Raw genomic sequence first — 20728 nt, 5'->3', positions numbered from 1 at the left:
TGCCTTTGTCAGGATAGTGACATGTGACATGTGAAATGTTGACAAGTTATTCTTTTCTTTTTTGGATTCCGTATGTATTTTGTTTGACTTGTTTGAGACATGGTCTAGCCATGTAGTCCAAACCAGCCTCTAACTTGGGATACTCCAGCCCCTAACATCTGGGATTACAGGTCTACACCACCCTATGTTCGTCCTCCTAAGGAGATAGCTTGAGTAAACAGAAGCACATACATTCATTGAATTGCAACAACATTGACAGCCAATGAGCAGGACCAAGTGACAGACTGAGCTCAAAGCCAGGATGGTAGAAGGCACAGACAAGCCAGGCACGGTTGACTTAGTCGTGGAAATGGTTGCATACTGAAAGTCAAAGCCGGGGACATGAAACCTAGGGAACATTCTTTTTAAAAAAAAAAAAAAGCCATAGATAAATGTCAGAATGTATTATAAGCAGTCTGGGTTTAAGAGACAATTGACTTTTTACATGGGGTTTATTTAACATTTTGATTAAGCCTTTTTTTCCCTCTCTTATATGCTTTCCCAATTTAGGTTAAGTAAAATAATTGTTGTAAACCTTGCAGAGACTCCAAGTGTAAGGTATGGCATTTCCTGATAGTGGCATTCCCCTAATGAACAAGAAAGATAAGTGAACCAGTCAAGCCTGCATTTTAGGAAGATAAAGCTAAAGTAGTTGTGTCCTTTTCTGCCCAGCTTTTCAGACTCTTGGGAAATTGTGTGAAGCATTTGTAGAAGCAGCTCTCCCATGGTTATTGGAAGGGGAACATACAGAATAAAAGCAACAAGTTGTGAGCGGAGAAGGGCTCCCCACATGCTGCAGCTGTGGAAGCAAACTTACAGGTGCAAAATGAGAGAGAGGACCCATGCCTAGTCCCGCATGGTGTTGTTTTAAGTTTCCTTATACACCAATGCTGGAGTTGTGATTTGGAGTTTGTCAGAATATTAATGTGTAATATGACATCTTTCCTAGCAGAGGCTTACCTAATGAGATGATCCAAATTCTTAGTTTTTGTTTTGTTTTGGTTGTTTTATATTAAGAAGGATGCCAGCTAAAAATGTTTTCAAACAAGTGTTTGAAAGTATGTAGAACTTTGTGAATGAAAATGAGGACACGATGGCTCCTAGGTACAGTTGAGGAGAAGTGTTTTATTGTAGATAAGAGGGAGAGAACATCCAGAGGCATCTGGAAAGGTCAAGACTGAACCAGGCTACGTGTCTTAGTTAGGGTTTCTCTGCTGTGAACAGACACCATGACCAAGGCAACTTTTATAAGAACAATATTTAATTGGGACTGGCTTACAGGTTCAGAGGTTCAGTCCATTATCATCAAGGTGAGAGTGTGGCAGAGTCCGGGCAGCCATGGAACAGGAGGAGCTGAGAGTTCTATACCTTCATCTGAAGGCTGCTAGAAGACTGGCTTCCAGGCAGCTAGGATGAGGGTATTATAGCCCACACCCACAGTGACACACCTACTCCAACAGGACCTCACCTTCTAATATTGCCACTCCCTGGACCGAGCATATACAAACCATCACACCGTGAGAAATATGGACAAGCCGAACAAGAGAGGTGCTATAGACCAAGAGAGTTTGTAACCAAAATGACTGAGTTGTTATAGGAATCAGAAGCTGGGGGAAGGGAAGTTCAGCCTCTGGGCTGGAGAGGTTTTGGGTAGGATAGGATGAGAAGTGCTAGGAGGAGCCACAGGTACTAAGTGGAGTTTGTCCCAGGTTTCTTTGGGACCTGACAGTATGTCATAAAAGCAGCCATAAGTTCTAAATTAGATTTTTATTAGTGTGACATTTAAAAGTACAACTGTATTTGGTATATTTCTTGTGAATAGATATCTTTCCAGTCAGATTTTGCTAATAAATTGTCGTATCTGGTGTCTGATTTTTATCTCCCCTCTTCCCCAGCACGAACAACTTGAATCCCCCCATTGGGCTTTTCAGTAGAAGTACAGGTGTGCATCCATAAAAGGAAATTTTAAAATAATCTTGAAGCTTATTAGCCACGTCTGATTAGGAGTGCACCTGTGCTGGGTGCCAGTGTAAATGTACAATTAGACAAGTACTGTACCGAGATTGGGTTCCTTTCTTCACCTGCCAGTGTCTTTGAGTAACACACTTACTGTAGGAATAGTCACTGGAGAGACTGTTACAGCGACACTCAGTGTAAAATGAAAGCATAGCAGCCGTGCTGGAGACGGCCATCTTTGCTCTGCACGTATTTCCACTATTGAAGACGAGTGAATATAGTGTGTAATTTGTGAGTTGAAAGAAAAATGCAGAGTTGCCACCCTTGAGGAACGCTACATTGTGTGTGTGTGTGTGTGTGTGTGTGTGTGTGTCCAGAATATACATAATTTAGGTATGCCAGAATGATGCTAACAGCCACGAGAGGATATAATCTAGCAACATGGAGCAAATGGGTGAGACACTCCAATTCCTTTCTTGTCTCACTTCCTTACACCTCTCTAGAAATAGAAAATTAACAACACTAAGACATAGCCTTCGTTCCAGACCTAAAATGCTAGAGTTGTATTTTGATAACTTTTGTTATAACTGCTTTGACAATTTTCTCCCCCTGGTGAATTTACTTAGTTTCAAAAAAGACAAAAGTCTAGTAGGTAAACTGTTTCACTTATAAATACAGTTGTACCTTAAAAGTAAAACAATTTGGCTTTTAAAATTGATTCCCCAGGGATCCATACAATACTTAAAGCAGGTGTACAGTTGTGAATAGCCTGGTTTTTTTTTTTTTAATTTTTTAAATTCAGGAAAACTGCTTACTTATTCAGATGAATATTCATTTACTATTTTTTAACTTGAAAACTATTATTTTTGTGTATGTATACATTTGCACATGTGTGTGTGTGCATGTATGTGCCTATGTGGCCCTGACTCATGCCAGGGTGCATGTGAAGAAGTGAGGACAGCTTTCTGGAGTCCATTCTTTTCTACCACCCTATAGGATCCCCAGATCAAGTGAAATTGTCAGGCCTATGCTCAAGCACCTCCACCCGCTGAGCCGTCTTGCTGGCCCTTCATTGACCGTCTTTTCTTTTTCTTTCCGGTAAGCTTTTAGAAATTCGGTTGGAGTTGTTGGAGCATGTGGCTGTATAGTGGCGTCTAGTACTTTGCCTGCATTTCATCCCTTAAGGGATTGGACCCCGCCAAGAGGCTGAGCAGAGACCTTACTAAACTTTACACTTAATTCACTGTGTAAGTGCTAGTGGTGGAGTATAGAGTGCTCACTTGGCCAGCACTGTAGGGAGCCATTCGTGTGTGAGTGATAATGAAGGAAACATCAGTGGGCTGAGTTGTACTGTTGTTTGTACCCTTGCTGCAGTGTGCATATCTGTGCAGTGTGCCAGAAGTGAAACCTTAGTCCCACATTGTTAATCTCTTGGCTTATTCCCTTTTAGTTTCTTTTGCTTTTTTAAATGATTGCTGTTAGGTGAGTTTTTTAAAAAAGTATAGTTAAAACTTGCCTGTCTATCATTTTATATCATGCTATTTTCACTTACTTTGCAGGTTTTGTCCATTTTTAAGTAGTTGAGATTGATTGCGCTGGTTTCTGCTTTTCTGTAGTTAAATGTCTTACTTCCTTTTTATAACTAAAGCCAACACAATTACTGTTCATGAAAATGTTTTACATGTTTTCTTTGATTTCATCAGGACACATTTTAAGTATAAATAAACGTGACATTTTAATTGAATATCAGTAATATATTCAAGTTATATATATATGTACTTATTTTTTCTTAATTAGATTTAAATATATAAAAGTAAAGAGGACAGTTTCATAAACCTCACTCAGCTGACCTGTACTATCTGGTTTCAGTAGCCATTGATCTGCCATCCTTGAGGTTTTGTTTCTTTTTTTTCTCAAACTTTATTAGCATATTTAAAAAGCAAATTCCAGCTTGTCTTTTCCCATTCCTGTGACAAGCTGCCTAATAAGTAAAGGAAGGGAGGGTTTCTGGCTCTCAGTGTGAGGCCATACATTCCATCATGGCAGGAAAGGCACTATATATAGCAAGACCAGGAAGTAGATCAGTCATGTGCATCCAAGGTCAGGAAGCACAGAGGCAACAGGAAGTGGGCCTGAGCTATAAACCCAAGACCATCCCCCAGTGACAGATTTTCTCCAGCAAGGTTCTGTCTCCTGAAGGTTACTTAAATACCCTTTCAAAACAGTGCCACCAAGCTGGGGACTAAGTGTTTATAAACACATGGGGAATGGAGGACATTTCTTATTCAAACCATAGTCTAGATACATTTAATTCCCCAAGCTTCGTGTGTGTGTGTGTGTGTGTGTGTGTGTGTGTGTGTGTGTGTGTGTGTGTGTATTTATTTATAGGGTAAGTTCTTATTGTAGTCACCGTTGGTCTTGATCTCATGTGCTTAGTGACCCTTCCAAGTTAGCTTCCCAAGCAAAAGGAGTGGGGTGTCTATTAGAGTGTATTAGCTTGTCCCATGAATAAAGAATTTTGGTTTGTATCTCTATTAGACAAGGCCACTCCAAATGAACAGAACTGGGACACCTTGATTGAATTAAATAAAATCACTGTCATGCTTTAATGTTTCTTTTTATCCATGTAATTTTTTTTGGTATCCAAAATGAAACTTTAAATTCAATCTGACTCAAAATCCAAATAGTTCTTATATTACACTAGGTTATTTTGGTGAAAATATATATATATTTCCCCCCTTATACAATGTATTGTATTTGATATAGAAGTGAGGTCATCTTTCTTGCTTCACAGTTTGGATTTAACTGATAGCTTTGTCTTACCATAAATTTTCTCAGAATTCTCTTTAAATTGGGAATCAGATCTAGAGGTTTGATAAATGTGGTTTTGCTTTATTTTTTGCACAAATACCTCTTAGATGGTACTGTTGTTACATTTAAAAAAAAATGCCTAGAGTTCCAGTTTCAGTGACAAGACTGAAAAATGGCCCCAGCCAGTGTCTGATTTAGTAATTACAAAGCTTCCATCAACTGTGCAGGCAACGTTTTATCCTGTGTTGATGAGCACCGCCCTCTTCCTCCTGTGTTGTTTCCAGTCAGTCTTGCTGTGCAGTCTCCATGCGGGCTTGGAACTCGGTCGTCTGGCCTGAGACTCCTGAATGCTGACATGCAGGTGTATGCTGCTGTGTTCAGCACTAGATTCTTTACATTCTGATATTTTAAAATCTTTCATTCATTCTTCATTTACTGAGGCTTTTCTTCTCTTGATAACTTTTTGTCATTATGAATTGTTGATTCATCTGTGGGAGGTAGACTACATAACTGTTTCCCTTAGTAATTTGTAGGATGATGAATCTGTGTATGTTTCGTGAAATAATAAAAAGGCAATCTATGCTATCTCCGGCAAGGCGCTGGCCTGGTCTCATCTCGTCTGACCTGGAGCTCCGAAATTTCTCCACCCGACTTGCTAAGTTCCCACGGTGGATCACTGCCAGGACAGCCTCACGCATTCAAATTCACACAGCTAGCTGGTTTGCACGCTTCGCTGCTGTACTTTTCTCTCTGGAATCCAGTCTACTTGCCCCATGATGAAAAACACCACACAATCTTAATTTAGAATTAACAGGTAACACAGTTGCTGGCTGCAGCAACTATCATCCTGATTCCAAAGCCATTTTTAGTTAAATCCTCCGGCGGTGAATCCTGAAGGATCTGCCATCTAAACTGGGGAGGCCTCTTAGTTACATTTTTCCTTCAAGCTCTCTCATCCAAAAGCTCAGTCCCCTTTTCTTGCCTCTTCTTTTCCCCTCTTTGACCCAGAAGTCCCACCTACTTCTCGCCCAGTGATATTGTAGATTGCCTTTTTATTATTTCACGCAACACGTATATAATGAAGTACAGTTATAGAGGTGATGTTTTTAGCTTTCAGGGACTTTTAGATACCATATTTTATATACATTTCTGCTGTGGATTTAGTGTTCATTCAGTGTAACTACACCTACCATGAATAATTTCCTTGCTTTCTTATTAAGATATCCCAGGTTTATCTTTAAAAAAAAAAAAAAACAAAAAACAAAACCCAGCCCACTCGGTGTCAGCCAAACTGGTGGTAGCCCTTTTGAACAGTTGTTATACTGAGACTTGGACTCATGTTGGCACGCAAGGCAGCTGAGGCTGTCCCTTTGACTCCATCTGCTGAGGTGTAGGTAGCACAAGTTGGTACTGCTACACATAGTTCACACAGTGCTGGGCATTGAACCCTGCACTCCTAATCCCCTTTGTCTTACTGGGCAGCCTACTATTTGCTTGTGCATGTATGCTGTTGTGTGGTATATATTTGTGTACATGCACATGTGTATGAAAGCCAAAGGTCAAACAATGCTTACCTGCCCTTTTCTGAGACAGTCTCTGACTGAACCTGGAACTCAGTGGTTAGGCTACAGTAACTGGCCAGCTAGCCTCAGGCAGAGCATCTTCCTGCTGCTGCCTTCCGAGTGCTGGGATTACTGGTGTGCACTACTGCACTCACCTGACCTTTTATGTGGGTGCCGGGGATCTGAACTCAGTTCCTCACACTCAGTGCTAAGTACTTTGTTGACTGGACTATCCTCCCAACTTGAAGCAGCTTTCTGTGTCCTCAAAATAAAGACTGTATTAGCAATAACAACAACAAAACCTGAACAAGGTACAGAAACAGTCAAAATTATGTAAAGCCCATAATAGCTGTGGACAGAAAAGCAAAATAATGTGGCAAGTAGTGTGAAAGTAAAATGATTTCAGTTAAAGGTTAGAAGGGTGAATGGACTGGAGAAGGGGCTGAGAAGAATGACTAAAATGGAAGAGGGGAGAGCCAGTTTTTAAAAGTTTACTCAGCACTGAAAAATTAAAAAAGGATTATATAAATATGTGTAAGAAAAAGACATTCTAGTTCTTAGACTCATAATACTATTCAGAGTATGGTAAATGACCTTTAGGAGTGGCTTTCTCTTCACTTCTCCAAAATTGGATTCTTCATGGTGGGCGGGAGTGGGGGATGTCGTCGATTCAGCCTGGACCATGTTTCTTACAATGTATGTTGGTGCCGAGCACATGCTGGACAAGTGTCATATCTGTCACCGCAGTCTTCACTTCAGTAGCTTCTGTGCTTTGTGTACCTGGAGCTCCTGATGACCACACTTAACTGTAGGCTGTGAGCTAGAGGGTTCACTCCTCCTCCCCCAGACACCTCAGATTGCCCACTGTGAGCCTAACTCGGGAGTGCTTTGGGATCAGGGAAGCCAGCAGCACTGGAATCTGTACATGTGGACGCATGTGCTTTACGAGATACAGCTATATCCTCTGGAGCTTCAGCTTCTGCTGCAGCATCAGGCCTTGCGGTAGAGTCTCCAGAGGTTGACACATCTCCTGCCATTGGGCTTGAGGCGAGCAGACTTGGATTGGACTACCCTGCTCACTCCCTGATGCACACTGAGCCCTGTGCCACTTACATTCTGTTACTCCAGTTCTTTGAAACTGTTCCTTGTCATTCTGACTCTTGTCATTCACTGCAATTGAAAGCCAGCTTCTACACCATCATCTTAAGTAGGTTCCTTTTTGTTGTCCTTTTTCTTTTTGTCTTAACTGTTCTATTTATTTACATTTCAGATGTTGTTCCCCCTTCCCAGTCCCCCCTCCCTAGTAGTTTTCTTACATAACTAAATCTGCCCTTCACAATTGACCTTACTGGGCTGGGGAGATAGCTCACTTGGTAAGAACACATGACACACAGCAGGAGGACCTGAGTTTAAGTCTTAGGCAACACATAAACAGTTGCATATGGCATTCACATCTGTAACCCTCGCACTGTGGGAGCCAGAGTCGGGGGTCAGTAAGGTTGGCTGTCACCCTGCCTCCAAATCTTGAGACTCACTCTGTCTCAAAGGTTTAAGGCAGAGAGTAATAGAGCAGAACACCTGATATTCTCCGCTGTCCTCTGTGTGTGTGTGTGCCTACTACACACACATGTACAGACATAGCTACACATTTAAACAGAGCTGTCCTCCCTCCAGCTTTTTCTTTGTTTTTTTGTGGGGTGCGTTAGGTAAGTGTTTAGTTGTTTTTCTTTGGTCAGGTGATTTGCAATAATCTCTAAGACTAAGACTAAGGTATTTTAATGCCTGTTTAGGGCTGGGAATATAGGTGAGGTAGTAGAGTGCTTGTCTGGTATGCACAAGGTCCTGGGTTCAACTCCCAGCACTGTATTTAGTGGGAGCATGGTGGAGTATGTCTGCAATCCTAGCATATAGAAAATGGAGACTGTAGGACCCGAAGTCCAAAGTCTTCTGACCACATAGCAAGAGTGTCAAGGCCAGCCTGAGCTACAGTTCTTATGGAGCCTCATGAGTGCCCACTCCACATGGTAGGTTGATGGCCTTAATCTTGTCCCATAATCACAGCTGCTGTGGGTTCAGGAGTTGTAGTGGCCATGTTGTACCTAGCAGAGAGCTTTCCAAAGCATCTTATCCTTTCTTTAGGTTCTTACAGTCTTTAAACTGTCTTCTGTGATATTCCCTGAGCCTACGGTAGACAACTGTGGATGTCCCATTGATGACTAAGTGTGCAGCAGTCACTGTGATCTCTGACCATTGTGAGTCTGTCTGTAGTTACAATTCTTACTGCAGCAGATGTCTCTCAGGCCAGAGTTGATAGCTTTTGCAAAAGCCTGATTAATAGAAGGAGAAGTGATGGGCATATAACGCCTGTTTAGCAGAATAAGGTCCATAACCTCTACAGTCCCAGTTTCTGACCAGGGTTAATGAGACCAGAAGGGGTTTCCCCCTGTGGAGTGGGTCTCAATAGCAGCCAGAATGAAGTTGGTTACCCCCACAATAGACATACTTCTATTTTACTAGTGGAGCACACCCTACCTAGCAAGTTGATTGATACACCATGAAAGACCCAGCATTGAGTAAGGTTGTTCATTACAGTTCTCACCCAAGAGCCTTCATAGCCCATTCTGGTACTGAATGGAGAAAGCCTTTTAATCTCAGTCCAGTTGATTTCTCTATGACCTATAACTAGATCATGTGGTGTCTTCAGCAATAAGGCCATCTAGTCCGAAAGGGCAGTCAGCCACTGTGGCAATTGCCTGTGTTATTTGGTATTTTCAGATCTTCCTGATCAGCAACTTTGGAGGTGAGGGGAGTCATTGACTCTTAATAACCTATAACTTCAATAACCTGTGACTTCTGAGAGTAGATTATCTACCCATGCAGGTTACTTCAGTTCAGCTTATATTTAAATTAGCTACCAAGTATCCTTAAAGCTTTTTCATAGGGCAGACACACACACCCCCAATTCCCTCCTGTTTCCTTATTTCCATTTTTCATTTTGTTTTCTGTTTTTTGTTTGTTTGGTTTTTTCAAGGTTGGGTGTCTCTGTGTAGCCTTGACTGCCCTTGAACTTACTCTGTAGACCAGGCTGACCTCAAATGCAGAGAGATGTGCCTGTCTCTGCCTCCCAAGTGCTGGGACCAAAGGCCCACCAGACACCTCCACATCTGGCCCTTAAATCAGTCTTAAACCTTTCCACTCCCTACTGGAAAGTTTCCTTCCACCCGGACACCACCCTTCTGAGATTGGTTGTTACTTATTTTTAAATTTCATTTCTCTTTTGAGTCAGGAGCCATTATGCAGCCCTAGCTGGTCTGGAACTTGCTTTGTAAATCACTGGCTGTTTCTGCCTCCCAAGTTTTGGAATTAAAGATCTATGTTACCATGTTTGTGTGAGATTGCTTTTGATTATCAAATAATTTCCTTAATAAGAGTGTTGGGATTTAGAACCAGGCTTTTGGAAAATAGGGAGAAACATTATAAAGATGAAAAACCCTCTCCATCCTTAGCAGTTGGAAAAAGGCACCCAAGGCAGCTCACAACTGTATCTTCAGTTCTGGAGGATCTGACGGCTTCTGGCCTCAATAGGCACTAAATACAGACAGACATACATGCAAACACATAACCTTAAGTCAATAAAGACAGCAGATGACAACAAATGCTGGTAAGGCTCCTGGGAGAGGGCCAGCAGACATGTGATCTCACGCATCCATTATGAAATTCCTCAAAATAGTTTAGTATAACCTGACTATACCTAGTCTGTGTACCAAGTCAGCATACAACACTTGCTCACCCGTGTTTGTTGCTGCACCATTCTTAACGGTCGAGAGTGGGGCCAGCCTAGATGGCCATCGATAAATAACCTGCCTAGAAAATGCGGTACATACAAAATTTTACACCTGAAATCAAGATATTTTCAGGAAAATGGAGGCAGCTGAAAATCAAACCACATTCAAAGACAAGTCCACAGTTTCCTTTGGAACTTAACATTTAAAATTTTCAATTCTATCCTCTGTCTCCCTCCCTCCTTCTCTGTTTATGTATACATGTATGGCACTCACGAAACAAGGGTCATGAGACAAGATCTTAGGGAGATGGGAAACAGGAAAATGGAATACAAGTAATACAGCATAATTTGGGACTAACTGGGAGAAGAAAGAGAACCCAGCTGGAAAGGCCTGGACGTGGAAGAAGACAGTGTGAAGATGTGTGAAGAAGACAGTGTGAAGATGTGTGAAGAAGACAGTGTGAAGATGTGTGAAGAAGACAGTGTGAAGATGTGTGAAGAAGACCGTGTGAAGATGTGTGAAGAAGACCGTGTGAAGATGTGTGAAGAAGACAGACAGTGTGAAGATGTGTGAAGAAGACAGTGTGAAGATGTGTGAAGAAGACAGACAGTGTGAAGATGTGTGGTGAAACCCGCTGGTTGCTCTGTGTGCTAACTTAAACAGTGCAAGTGGAAAAACCTGCATGGGTACTTAGTGAAATAGAGCAAGCTACTTCTGTCTTCCCCTCCTCCTGGCCATTGTTTTCAGAAGTGACTGAAAGGTACCTGGCCTACATTGCACCCTACCTTATTTGTGAAGCATTAAAGAAGAAATGCCTTCAACGCAGAACTAAATGATTAGGACCCCCCACATTAATAGTCATGAAAGTTGTCTATTTCTAAGTAGTTTTTTAAAGTTAGATAAGATATATGTGGTTTATTGCTTAGTGTTGAGTTGAGAGGGCATTTCCCGAACGCTCCAGTGTTTGTGTAACTGTGCTCATATATTTTCAGTTTCTTTGATGAGATTATTCCTTTGCAATTACTGTTTAATGTAGCTCTGGCTGGCCTGAATCTTGATATGTAGAGCAGACTGGTTGGTTCGCCTGCTTTTGCTTCGTGAGTTCTGGGATTAATGGTATTTGCTACCATGCCTCATCCACAACTGTTGTTCTTGATCAAGATAAATAAATGGGACCATTCACAAACTATAAATATACAAATTTGGGGTTCATATTTTTTCTATTTTTGAAATTGTGGATTCTGTGATTTGTTAATATATACTTCCCTAAGGTATACATGGTAAAGTGGCTCATGTCATTAGTCATCTCGGTGTTACTCACCGTTATGTGTCCGTCTACATGCATAGCAGATTTCTGTGCACAGTAACTGATAGACCTGTGCTGTATGAGATCAGGAGACCTCATCATGCTAGATTACTGCACTGTTGAGTTCTTTGACCTGTGGCTTCCTCTTCTACTTTCCAGACCCAGAAAACTACTATTCTGTTTCCCTCTTTCCCTCACTCCCTGCTGTGTGTGTGTGTGTGTTTATTTGATTATTTGATTAGGTTGTATTTGTAAGGGAATTCATACAGATTCAACTTCCAGTGCTTGATTTATTTACCTTAGCTCAACATGTCTCCGATTTTTCTGTTCTAAGTCTGAACAAGTGCATGCTCCCTCTCATATTCCTTTATCCATTGCTGAGTCTGTCTTGGCTAGTGTGAGTGGTAGTGCAGCGAGGATGGGCTGTCTTCACGAGGAGCTTATTGCTTTCTTTAGATGTATACCAAAAAATGGGATCGCTGGATCATGTATTGTAGTAGTTCTATTTTTAAAATTTTGAGAAACCTCTACTGTTTTCAGCAATGCTGCACCAGTCCTTCCAGCAGCATTCTGCATTCTCCATTCTCCACACCCTCGCCAACACTTGTCACCGTCTTTTTTATAGCCATCTGAACAGGTGCATGGTGGTGTCTTTTTGTGGTTTTAATTAGCTTTTCCCTGATGATTAGTGAGGTATTTGAATATCTTAGTATGTGTGTTCCTCATTTTCCATTGGGAACATTTTTGTGTGTGTACTTGTATTCTTTGACCAGGTTTGAAATTATTTTTATTTTTTTGCTCTTGAGCTGTGAATATTCTTTGATTATCAACTCCTTAATTTTAGGTTTTAAGATGAATTCCTGAGCTTTTGTTTGTTAGCACACAGTTTCTAAAATTGGTCAGAAGGAGAAACTTGCTGCGGGCTCAGTGAATAGCATGGGCATTCTGGGCAAACGTTCCTAACTGCTTGGAATCCAGAGAGCAAACAAACAATTTGAAAGACTCAAGCAATCTCAGACGTAGGAATTTTACTTTAAGAATCAGTTATAGTGCTGGGTGGAGTGGCTCACACTTGTCATCCCAGCACTGGGAAAGCTAAGGAAGGAGGGTTATGGTAAGTTAGTTGTTTATAACCTGGGCTCCTATGAGTTCCAGCTATTTTAGGCCTAAGCAGTTAGGCTGTTTCAAAAATAAAACAACAAAAACTGGTGCTTCTCAAATCAAAGCTAACTTTCACATTCTGTCTTTTCCAGCGTCCTGAGTTTAGCATTATACTTTTCCAGTGGAGCCCATGACTTCTGATCAGGACGCTAAAGTTGTGGCTGAACCGCAGGCACAGCGAGTCCAGGAGGGCAAGGACAGCTCTCATCTGGTAGGTGTCCTCAGAGGGGAGGCCCGGGGGAGGCCTGTAGGCCACAGGCCACAGCCATCCATTCCTATTTCTGATAAAGAGCTCAGACTCTTTATGGACTTAAGAAGAGGTTAAAAGGAATAGTAATTTTCTAACAGTATGTTTCTTAGAACACGTATATCAAACAATAACAGAGCAAAAGAACTTACTCATCCAGTGTTCTTGGCTGAGATCTCTACAGCAAGAGATGCACACAGAAGTTTTCAGAAAGACCTACAGGGAAAACTGTGTTGTTTTCTAACAAAAGAGAAGCGATAGCTATATTGAAGCATAATTATCCAAAAGGTGGTGTGATCTGATGGTATTAGCTGGGAGCTTAGCTGGACCTGTTTAGATTTTTTTTTTCTTTTTTTTTGTGCATCCTGTGTGTGACATTCCTCCAGACTCCCCCTGGAATGAGGGCCTTATGACATATTTTCAAAGGAAAGTCAGCTTGTTTTATAGTATATTGAAAAGGTAGTGAAGGAAATTCTAGTTTCAATTTTAATGTTTTTTTCCGTGTAGTTCCCCCAAGTAGCAAGTTGTTATATTTCAGACTGAATTATATTTATTTGGAAAAATATCTGCAACTTTATTAGCAGAAACTACCAGTACTAGGAGATACAGAAAACAAAAGATATAACTTGAAATACTTAGAGTTTTGTATCAAGAAAATGCAGGCTGGAGAGATGGCTTAGTGGTTAAGAGTACTGACTGCTCTTCCAGAGGTCCTGAGTTCCAAGTCCCAGCAACCACACGGTTGAGATATGATGAGATCTATAATGAGATCTGATGCCCTTTTCTGGTGTGTCTGAAGACAGCTACAGTAATATATAATAAATCTTTAAAAAAAAATACAATTTGGGGCCAGGAAAGTGAGTAAAAGCAGTTGTCACCCAATTCTGCCCATCTGAATTTGTTTTACCGTATTCCACAGTGGAAAGAGTACAAATTTGTCAAAGCTGTTCTTTGACTCCTATGCACGCTGGCATCACCCGCCCACACACACAGTGTGTACATACACACTAGTGAAAGAAAATCTGGGCTGGAGACATGGCTTAGCAATTAAGAGCACTTGTTCTTGCAAAGGACCCAGGTTTGATTCCCAGCTCCCATATCATGACTCACAGCCATCTCTAACTCCAGTTCCAGGGAACCTGACCCTTCTTTGTGACCTTCATGGGTACCAGGCATGTAGACATACATGTAGGCAAAACACTCATGCACATAAAATAGCCCTAAAAACTAGCTATCATATTAACATAGTGAATTGTGTGTTTAAGAGCACTCCTTGCTCTTGCAGAGGTCAGTCCCCAGCATCCACCCTGGGAGGCTCAGAGCCTCCTCTAAGTGCAACTTCAGGCCATCCCTTGGTCCCTGAGGGCACCTGCACACAAGAATAAATACATACATGTACACATTCATAAAAATAATAAATCTTTAGGAATTTTAATCCTGTCAAACAATAATATTGAACACTTTTAAATGGGTGTTGGGGAAAAACAGCTTCTTAAAGTTACCTCAGTTTGAAACTACCAGAAATTCTAATGTTTAGTTAGAACTTGAGAAATTATACATTTTAAGGTGCCACTGTATTTCTGGGTATAATTTTTTACAGATTTCTTTGCTATGTAAAATTGTGAATTTTTTTTAGTGGGTTTGGTGTTACTTAAATTGCTATGGTTTAAAATTATGTTTTGTTAATGTTATAATGGAGTTTTGATGTTTGCAATTTTACAGATGAATGGTCCTATATCGCAAACCACTTCTCAAACAAGTTCCCTCCCAGCATTGACTCAGGTAAATTAGTTTTGAGATTATCACAGATTGCCCAGCCACAGCCAAGACTACCCAAATATGTATTGTGAACAAAATTAATTAAGTGTAGATGTTTCTTAAATGGAGGATCCATTTTGGTATTGTGCCCTTGAGTGTGTTAAATATCACTACTCTTTCACAATGCGTCAGATAGTTTATTCTCAAGTGTTTATGACTGTTTTCAGTCAGTCTGTTTCATATGTATATGATTAGCTTTACATTTTGATGACTTTTTTAGAGTATGCAAGTCAAATTCTAATAAGAGAATAAGCAACAGGCTAAGTGTGTGCCCGTTGGTAAAGGGTTTGCCTCACATGTAAGGAGAGAGCCTCAGGTAGCTCCTGCTTCTCATCCTACCAGGAGGCAAGAAACAAGGTGCAGGCTCGTCTTTAAATACTGAGCATGTTTGAGGTCAGTCTTAGGTACACAAGGGAGTGGGAATCCGTTGTTTTAAATCTTGCTTTTTGCATTTATATGTGCGTATAGGAAGTACATCTCCATAGAACTACAAATTTAGTTTATCTTCTAAGTATCTAACAACCTTAGGAACTTGACAGCATAATAAACATTAGTGTTCTGTTCTCTAAAATACATAGCATCTATGAAATTAGCACATGTTCTACAGTCTATACGTAGAGGTCAGAGGGCAACGTGTAGGACTTAGTTCTCTCAGTCACGTGGGTCTCAGAGACTGAACTCAGACCTTTCTGTTGAAGTGGTCCTGTTGGATTTCACCATAAATGAGCAAAGATGCTGTTTGAGAGAGGTGTGTAAAGACTGGCAATGTTAGTGCTTGCTTTTCTGGGGAATGCCATGTCTTTTCTAGTCACAATAGGAGGATTCGATTCTTATGCACTATCTCTGTAGTCAGGAAAGTTTGAACTGGGTCGGAATGGCATTTCATTATATTTAATTATTCCTTATATGTGTATGTGTACACACATGTACATATGTCATAGCATGGGCGTGTGTGTGTGTGTGTGTGTGTGTGTGTGTGTGTGTGTGTGTGTGTAGGTCAGTCGGTCAGAGGGCAACTTGAAGGGAGTCAGTATTTTCTCTTACAATGTTGGACCCAGGGATAAAATTGGGATTGTCGGGCTTGGCAGCAGGGCCTTTATCCACTATGCCATCTTACTAGTCCAAACTAAAGATAACTAGATCAGAGAACGTAGGCAAAGGAACTGTCTTGGGATATAGCTCGGTGGTAGAGTGCTTGCTTGGCATTTACAAGGCTATGATTTAACTTCTAGGACTTTACCTTCTCCCCCAACCCCCATAGACAAACTATCTTTTTTGATGACATTGTTTCTGAGTGACTGTTTAGATTAACTACTACATAAGTAGACTCACACTCATGAAAATAGCCAGTGCTTTCATTTTGTTTGTAAATGACAACTGTCTGCTTTTAAAGCACAGTGTCTTACAGGTTAAATGTTGTAGCAGTATATACTGATTTTAGGAGAAGTCTTTTTTTTTTTTTAATATTTTATTTATTTAACGTATATGAGTACATTGTAGCTGTCTTGAGATACACCAGAATCTGTTACAGATGGTTGTGAGCCACCATGTGGTTGCTGGGAATTGAATTCAGGACCTCTGGAAGAGCAGTCAGTGCTCTTAACTGCTGAGCCATCTCTCTAGCTCCAGGAGAAGTCTTAATAGAAATGCCAGTGCATGTTTAATTTCAAGTTTCAGATATCTATAAAGAAAATAGTATTTACATCCCAATGTAGGCATCATGAACCCTAGCAGTCATTCTAGCTCTCATTCAGCTGTTGATGTTTCAGTCCTACCCCATATAACACTCAAGGCATGTATAGACATAGAACTTTATTTTCTGGACTATTTTGAGGTAAATACTGGAAAGTTCGTTATTTCACATTGACACTTCAGAATGGATCTCTTTGTCACTCCATTGTTTTGCCTGACAAAATAAACATGATTCCTTAACATTAAATTTTTTAAAGCTAGAAAATGAGATTATGTAGCTGTAAAATTTAGAATTATTATTTGTGTCTGTCTGTCTGTCTGTCTGCTCGCATGCATAAGTGTGCAAGTGCACGTACCTTGCCTACATAGGTGGAACATGTGGAGGTCAGGTGTGCCATCTGGGTATTGAACTCAAGTTTTCAGGCTTGCCCAGCTGCCTTATTGTCTGTCATCTAACAGTCTCATAGTTGTAAATGTTACAGAGTAAGGTTCTGGTATTGCTCTCTTTAAAGGGACTTTACAAACTAACTTGTGGTGGTTATTGTCTTATGAAATATAATCCAGGTAATACTGAAACACTGAAGAAGAAAAAAACAGAAGTTTGAAATGTCTTCTGGCTGTGCTACTAACTTCAGTTGTTTTAGAGTTAAGTTTATGAAGATGAGATGAAACCACATTTATGTTTCTGTTTCCCTGTTCTGTAGCTTTAGAGTCATGTGCCATTTGGATCTCAGCACAAGAAGTCTGATGAATGTCAGGCAGGACTCTGTTGTCATTAGGATTGGGATTTGAGTGGCAGGAACATGTGACCGCTTTGCCAGGAGCTATTTTTGGTATAGGGTGTTGGCTTAGCCGCAGAACTGTAGCAAGGTAGTGTGAGACACATTTGTAGAGGCACAAAAAAGGACAAGTGTTGGGATGTGAGTTTTGAAGTTTCGATATGGGCTGTTGCTTCAGCAGAGAACTCAGTAGTGACAATGAGAGTGAGAAAATCGGCCTGTTACAAAAATGTGTGGAAGAGAAGAAACTGGAGACCAAGATAAGTAAAACTTTATCTTCGTTATTCGATAGCCTTGAAGGTGAGGAGCTTCATAATGTTGACAATGGACCCAGCCGAGCGGCCGCTGGGGCTACTGTGTACGCTCGAGTCCTTACAGGGCCTGGGCACAGACAGGACCATAGATCAAAGCAGTCGTGGAATTGTGATTCCTCCACCTCATACAGGTTCTTTTATGGGTCTGAAAGTGCAGACAAGGCTAATGAGAGTTCAAATACTGTTGCTGTTGGAGAGGATCCTGAGATTGCTAGAGACCCACTGTGTAGGAGCAGTGGTAGACAGGTTTGCTCTGAAAATGACCAGCCTTTCTCACACGTACCTGACCAGCAGCAGGAACCTTTCCTAAGTGACCATCTGCAGTGTTGCCTGGCCACTTGTAAAAATTCTTTAGTAGAGAAAGAAAACAGGCGAATCAGTAATTTAAGTGAGAATAACTCTGTTAATGTGTCTGCTGGGGAGTTGCAAAATAAATGCTGTATTTGTGTTGGTGACAAACTTTGTAAGAATTCAAGGGAGAACAGATTTTATAGTATTTGTGCTATAGATCTGGAGTGTATGAACATGGATGAGGAATTGTGTACTCCCATGTATGAAGCAGCTGCAGAAGAATGGCATTCAGCTGTTACTTACCGAGTTTCCCAGGAGGATTGGCCCTTAGATATCAGGGAAGAATGTGTTGCCACAGATGCCATCCAGAGGGCAGGAGAGTTAAAGCTGCAGCAGAAAGAGCTGTTACCCCAAGATGTCCTCTGCTCATATGGAACAAAAGAAGTGTTTAGTGAGAAAAGTGGCTGTCGTTCTGAGCTTTTGGTGGGCTCTGCTGCATGTGATGAAGCATGCATCAGTGACCTACAGGCTGAGGCTCTGAGGGCTAAAGTTCATGCCAAATTCCCTAAAGATCACACAGAACATAGTACCTTACATAATACTGGCCTACTCCCTGAGTTAAATATTAACATAGGCAGTGACTCATTACAATGCACGTGTGCTATATCTGAAGCGAGCTCGAGCAGTGCTTCAGGACTAGGAAGTCAGGTGGATGACTCACTTGTTAATTTACCAAATGATATTTCCTATGTTGATGGGATTGGTGAACCTGAGGCTACAACAGTTAGCACTAGTCAAAGGTTAAACTCTGAAATGGAAAGAGAGCATGACTCTGAAAAGCCACTAGAAGATACTGATTACTTCCACATCAGTGCTAGCAGGTCAGGCAGGATCCTTTCCTTTGGTCTAGATAAGATTAATTTAAGTCCTGAAAAGTTAGCTTTGGAGAGCTTGGACAGTGAGAATCTCCCAGTTCATGCTAATTTCAAAGAGGTTGCCTTGAGTAAACTTGATGGCCCTAATCCTGTACCCCACTGGGGACCAGTGTGTATGGAGGAGCAACACCTGGGGGATAGCAACCTGGAGACTGGAAGTATCCAGCTGGCAAACAGAGGGGAGCTGTTCTTGTATTCTGAAAATAGTTCCGTTTGTCAAGATGAAGGTAGAATGAGCATTTTAGACACTGAGAGCCATGGCAAGAGGGAGTTGAAAAGTTGGTGTCAAGCAGATGTCTGTCAAGGTAGGAGGGCAGACAAGGCTCAGAGAGAAGCTTATGATTTAACTCAAGTGAAAAGTGAATCAGACATAGAAGAGGTGGTCCAGAAGACAGATCTCCTGAAGCCTGGATTTTCACAAGGACCGCCAAGTGACAAGTCTCACCATCACTCCAGACCTCATCAGGGCTCAGTAACATCCCCTGCATCTATTTTCCCTTGTGTTGGTCCTGAAGCAAGGGAAACAGGCCTACATGACAAACCAGGAGACAAAGTACATGTGAAGAGCCAATCTGATGGGCCCTGTGTACCAGCAAATGCTGAAAAGGGACCACAGAAAGATAGAGAGATCCGTGAGAAGAACATAGAAAATGCCAAGTCAGGTACTAAAACAATCTTTCATTGGGAAACGAGTGTTCTTAGCAAGGTTGTGCCCAATGGGAACATGGCAACCTGTATTGGGTCTGGCGTAGCAGCAGATCCTGATTGTGAAACAAGTCAAATTGAAAACAGTTATGGAACTGATGGGGTGAGTGAAAACCCAAACCTTACAATTGTACCAGCTTTAAACCACAGCTCATCGTCACCTGAAAAGAAGGAGTGGGCTAACAGTGACAGAAGCCCTGATTCACATCTCATCAACACTGAATCAATTAAAGATGTTTCTAATGCCTTTGGTAATAATGCATCAGAATTGAGCAAACAAAAGCTGACATGCCAAGAAGAGAAGGAGAAACTTTCTTTGGATAAAGACAGTATTAATCCTAACAGCATTGGCTGCTTAGGCCCATGTAAGACGAAAAGAAAAAAAAACAGATCCGCAGTTCAAGAGTCCACTTTAAATGGGGAGATTCATTTTTCGGGGAACTCTGAGGCAACTTTTAAGAAATCAGTGTTACATGACACTTGTGAGGAGTGTTCCTCTTTGACTGGTGTCAAGTCTGTACAAGTGGATATGCCTGCAGCTAGTCCTGGTAATGCTCCCCAGGCAGTTCCTGCCATCCCAGCTGACAGCCAAGAATGTACAGTGCCAAGGGTCGACCACATTGCATTACCCACAGAGGATGTGTCTGAAAGTCCCTCAGAAATGGACTGGCACAGTATCCCCGAAGAGTTCTATGCTCAGTTTTTGAATGAATTTTCCTATTACCCTATGGGAGGGCTAACAAGTCAGACACTTGCCAAAGGACTGATGGGTGGGTGTGACAGATATCAAGTGGGCTATCTCTGGGCTAACACAGCCACAGAAAACATGACAGAAGATGCTCCGACTTTTAATGAGGATCTACACAGTAAAACCCAGTACTTAGAAGATACTTCATTTTCTTTGGAACAGACCCTTTATCAGCTACCAGTGTCAGACGATGGTGTTGTTTGGGGATGGCAAAGTAGAGGTGGACAGTTAGTAAGTATGCCTTCTCAGTGTTTGTTGTGTTGTGCTGTGGCACTTCTGTGCTATGTTCTGATTGTGTTTATGAAAATTAGTTAATTCTAGGTTGTGGGCAATCTGTATTAATCTTTTTAAGACTGGATGCATGAAGTATCAATTTAACCTTTTTCGAATGAAAAATAAATGTGAATTATCAGTTGACATCTTTAAGCCAGAGTTTGTGTGTAAACTGTTGGTGCTAAAGCATGCCCCCCTAATTAACCCACACAGCATTGTGCAGACCTTTTCATATGGGTACTGTTTTGCTCAGTGTACCTTACTCTTCTGAGAGAGGGTAGCTGTCACATGGGCAGTGTGATGTGT

The 20728-nt window shown here is 41.3% G+C and overlaps 1 protein-coding gene across 18 annotated transcripts in view; it reads left to right on the top strand.

Annotated features, from left to right (window-relative positions):
• The window catches only part of Larp4b (La ribonucleoprotein 4B), a 95796-nt gene that overhangs the window by 16890 nt on the left and 58178 nt on the right, over positions 1-20728 (top strand). For 9 of the 18 annotated variants that reach the window (XR_010058882.1, XM_039095756.2, XM_039095763.2 and 6 more), the window contains exons 2-4: positions 12713-12831; positions 14590-14649; positions 20312-20380. Coding sequence is in view for 17 of the 18 variants with exons in the window: in XM_039095756.2 (XP_038951684.1) it covers positions 12751-12831; positions 14590-14649; positions 20312-20380 (210 nt within the window). In the remaining variant the exon portion in view is untranslated. The remainder of the gene's footprint in view (positions 1-12712; positions 12832-14589; positions 14650-20311; positions 20381-20728) is intronic. The other 9 variants (NM_001107361.2, XM_063276485.1, XM_063276484.1 and 6 more) reach the window with 1 other exon arrangement.

Source organism: Rattus norvegicus, chromosome 17, assembly GCF_036323735.1.
Source record: "Rattus norvegicus strain BN/NHsdMcwi chromosome 17, GRCr8, whole genome shotgun sequence".
Lineage (NCBI taxonomy): Eukaryota > Metazoa > Chordata > Mammalia > Rodentia > Muridae > Rattus > Rattus norvegicus.
This window is presented reverse-complemented; position numbering and strand designations above follow the sequence as displayed.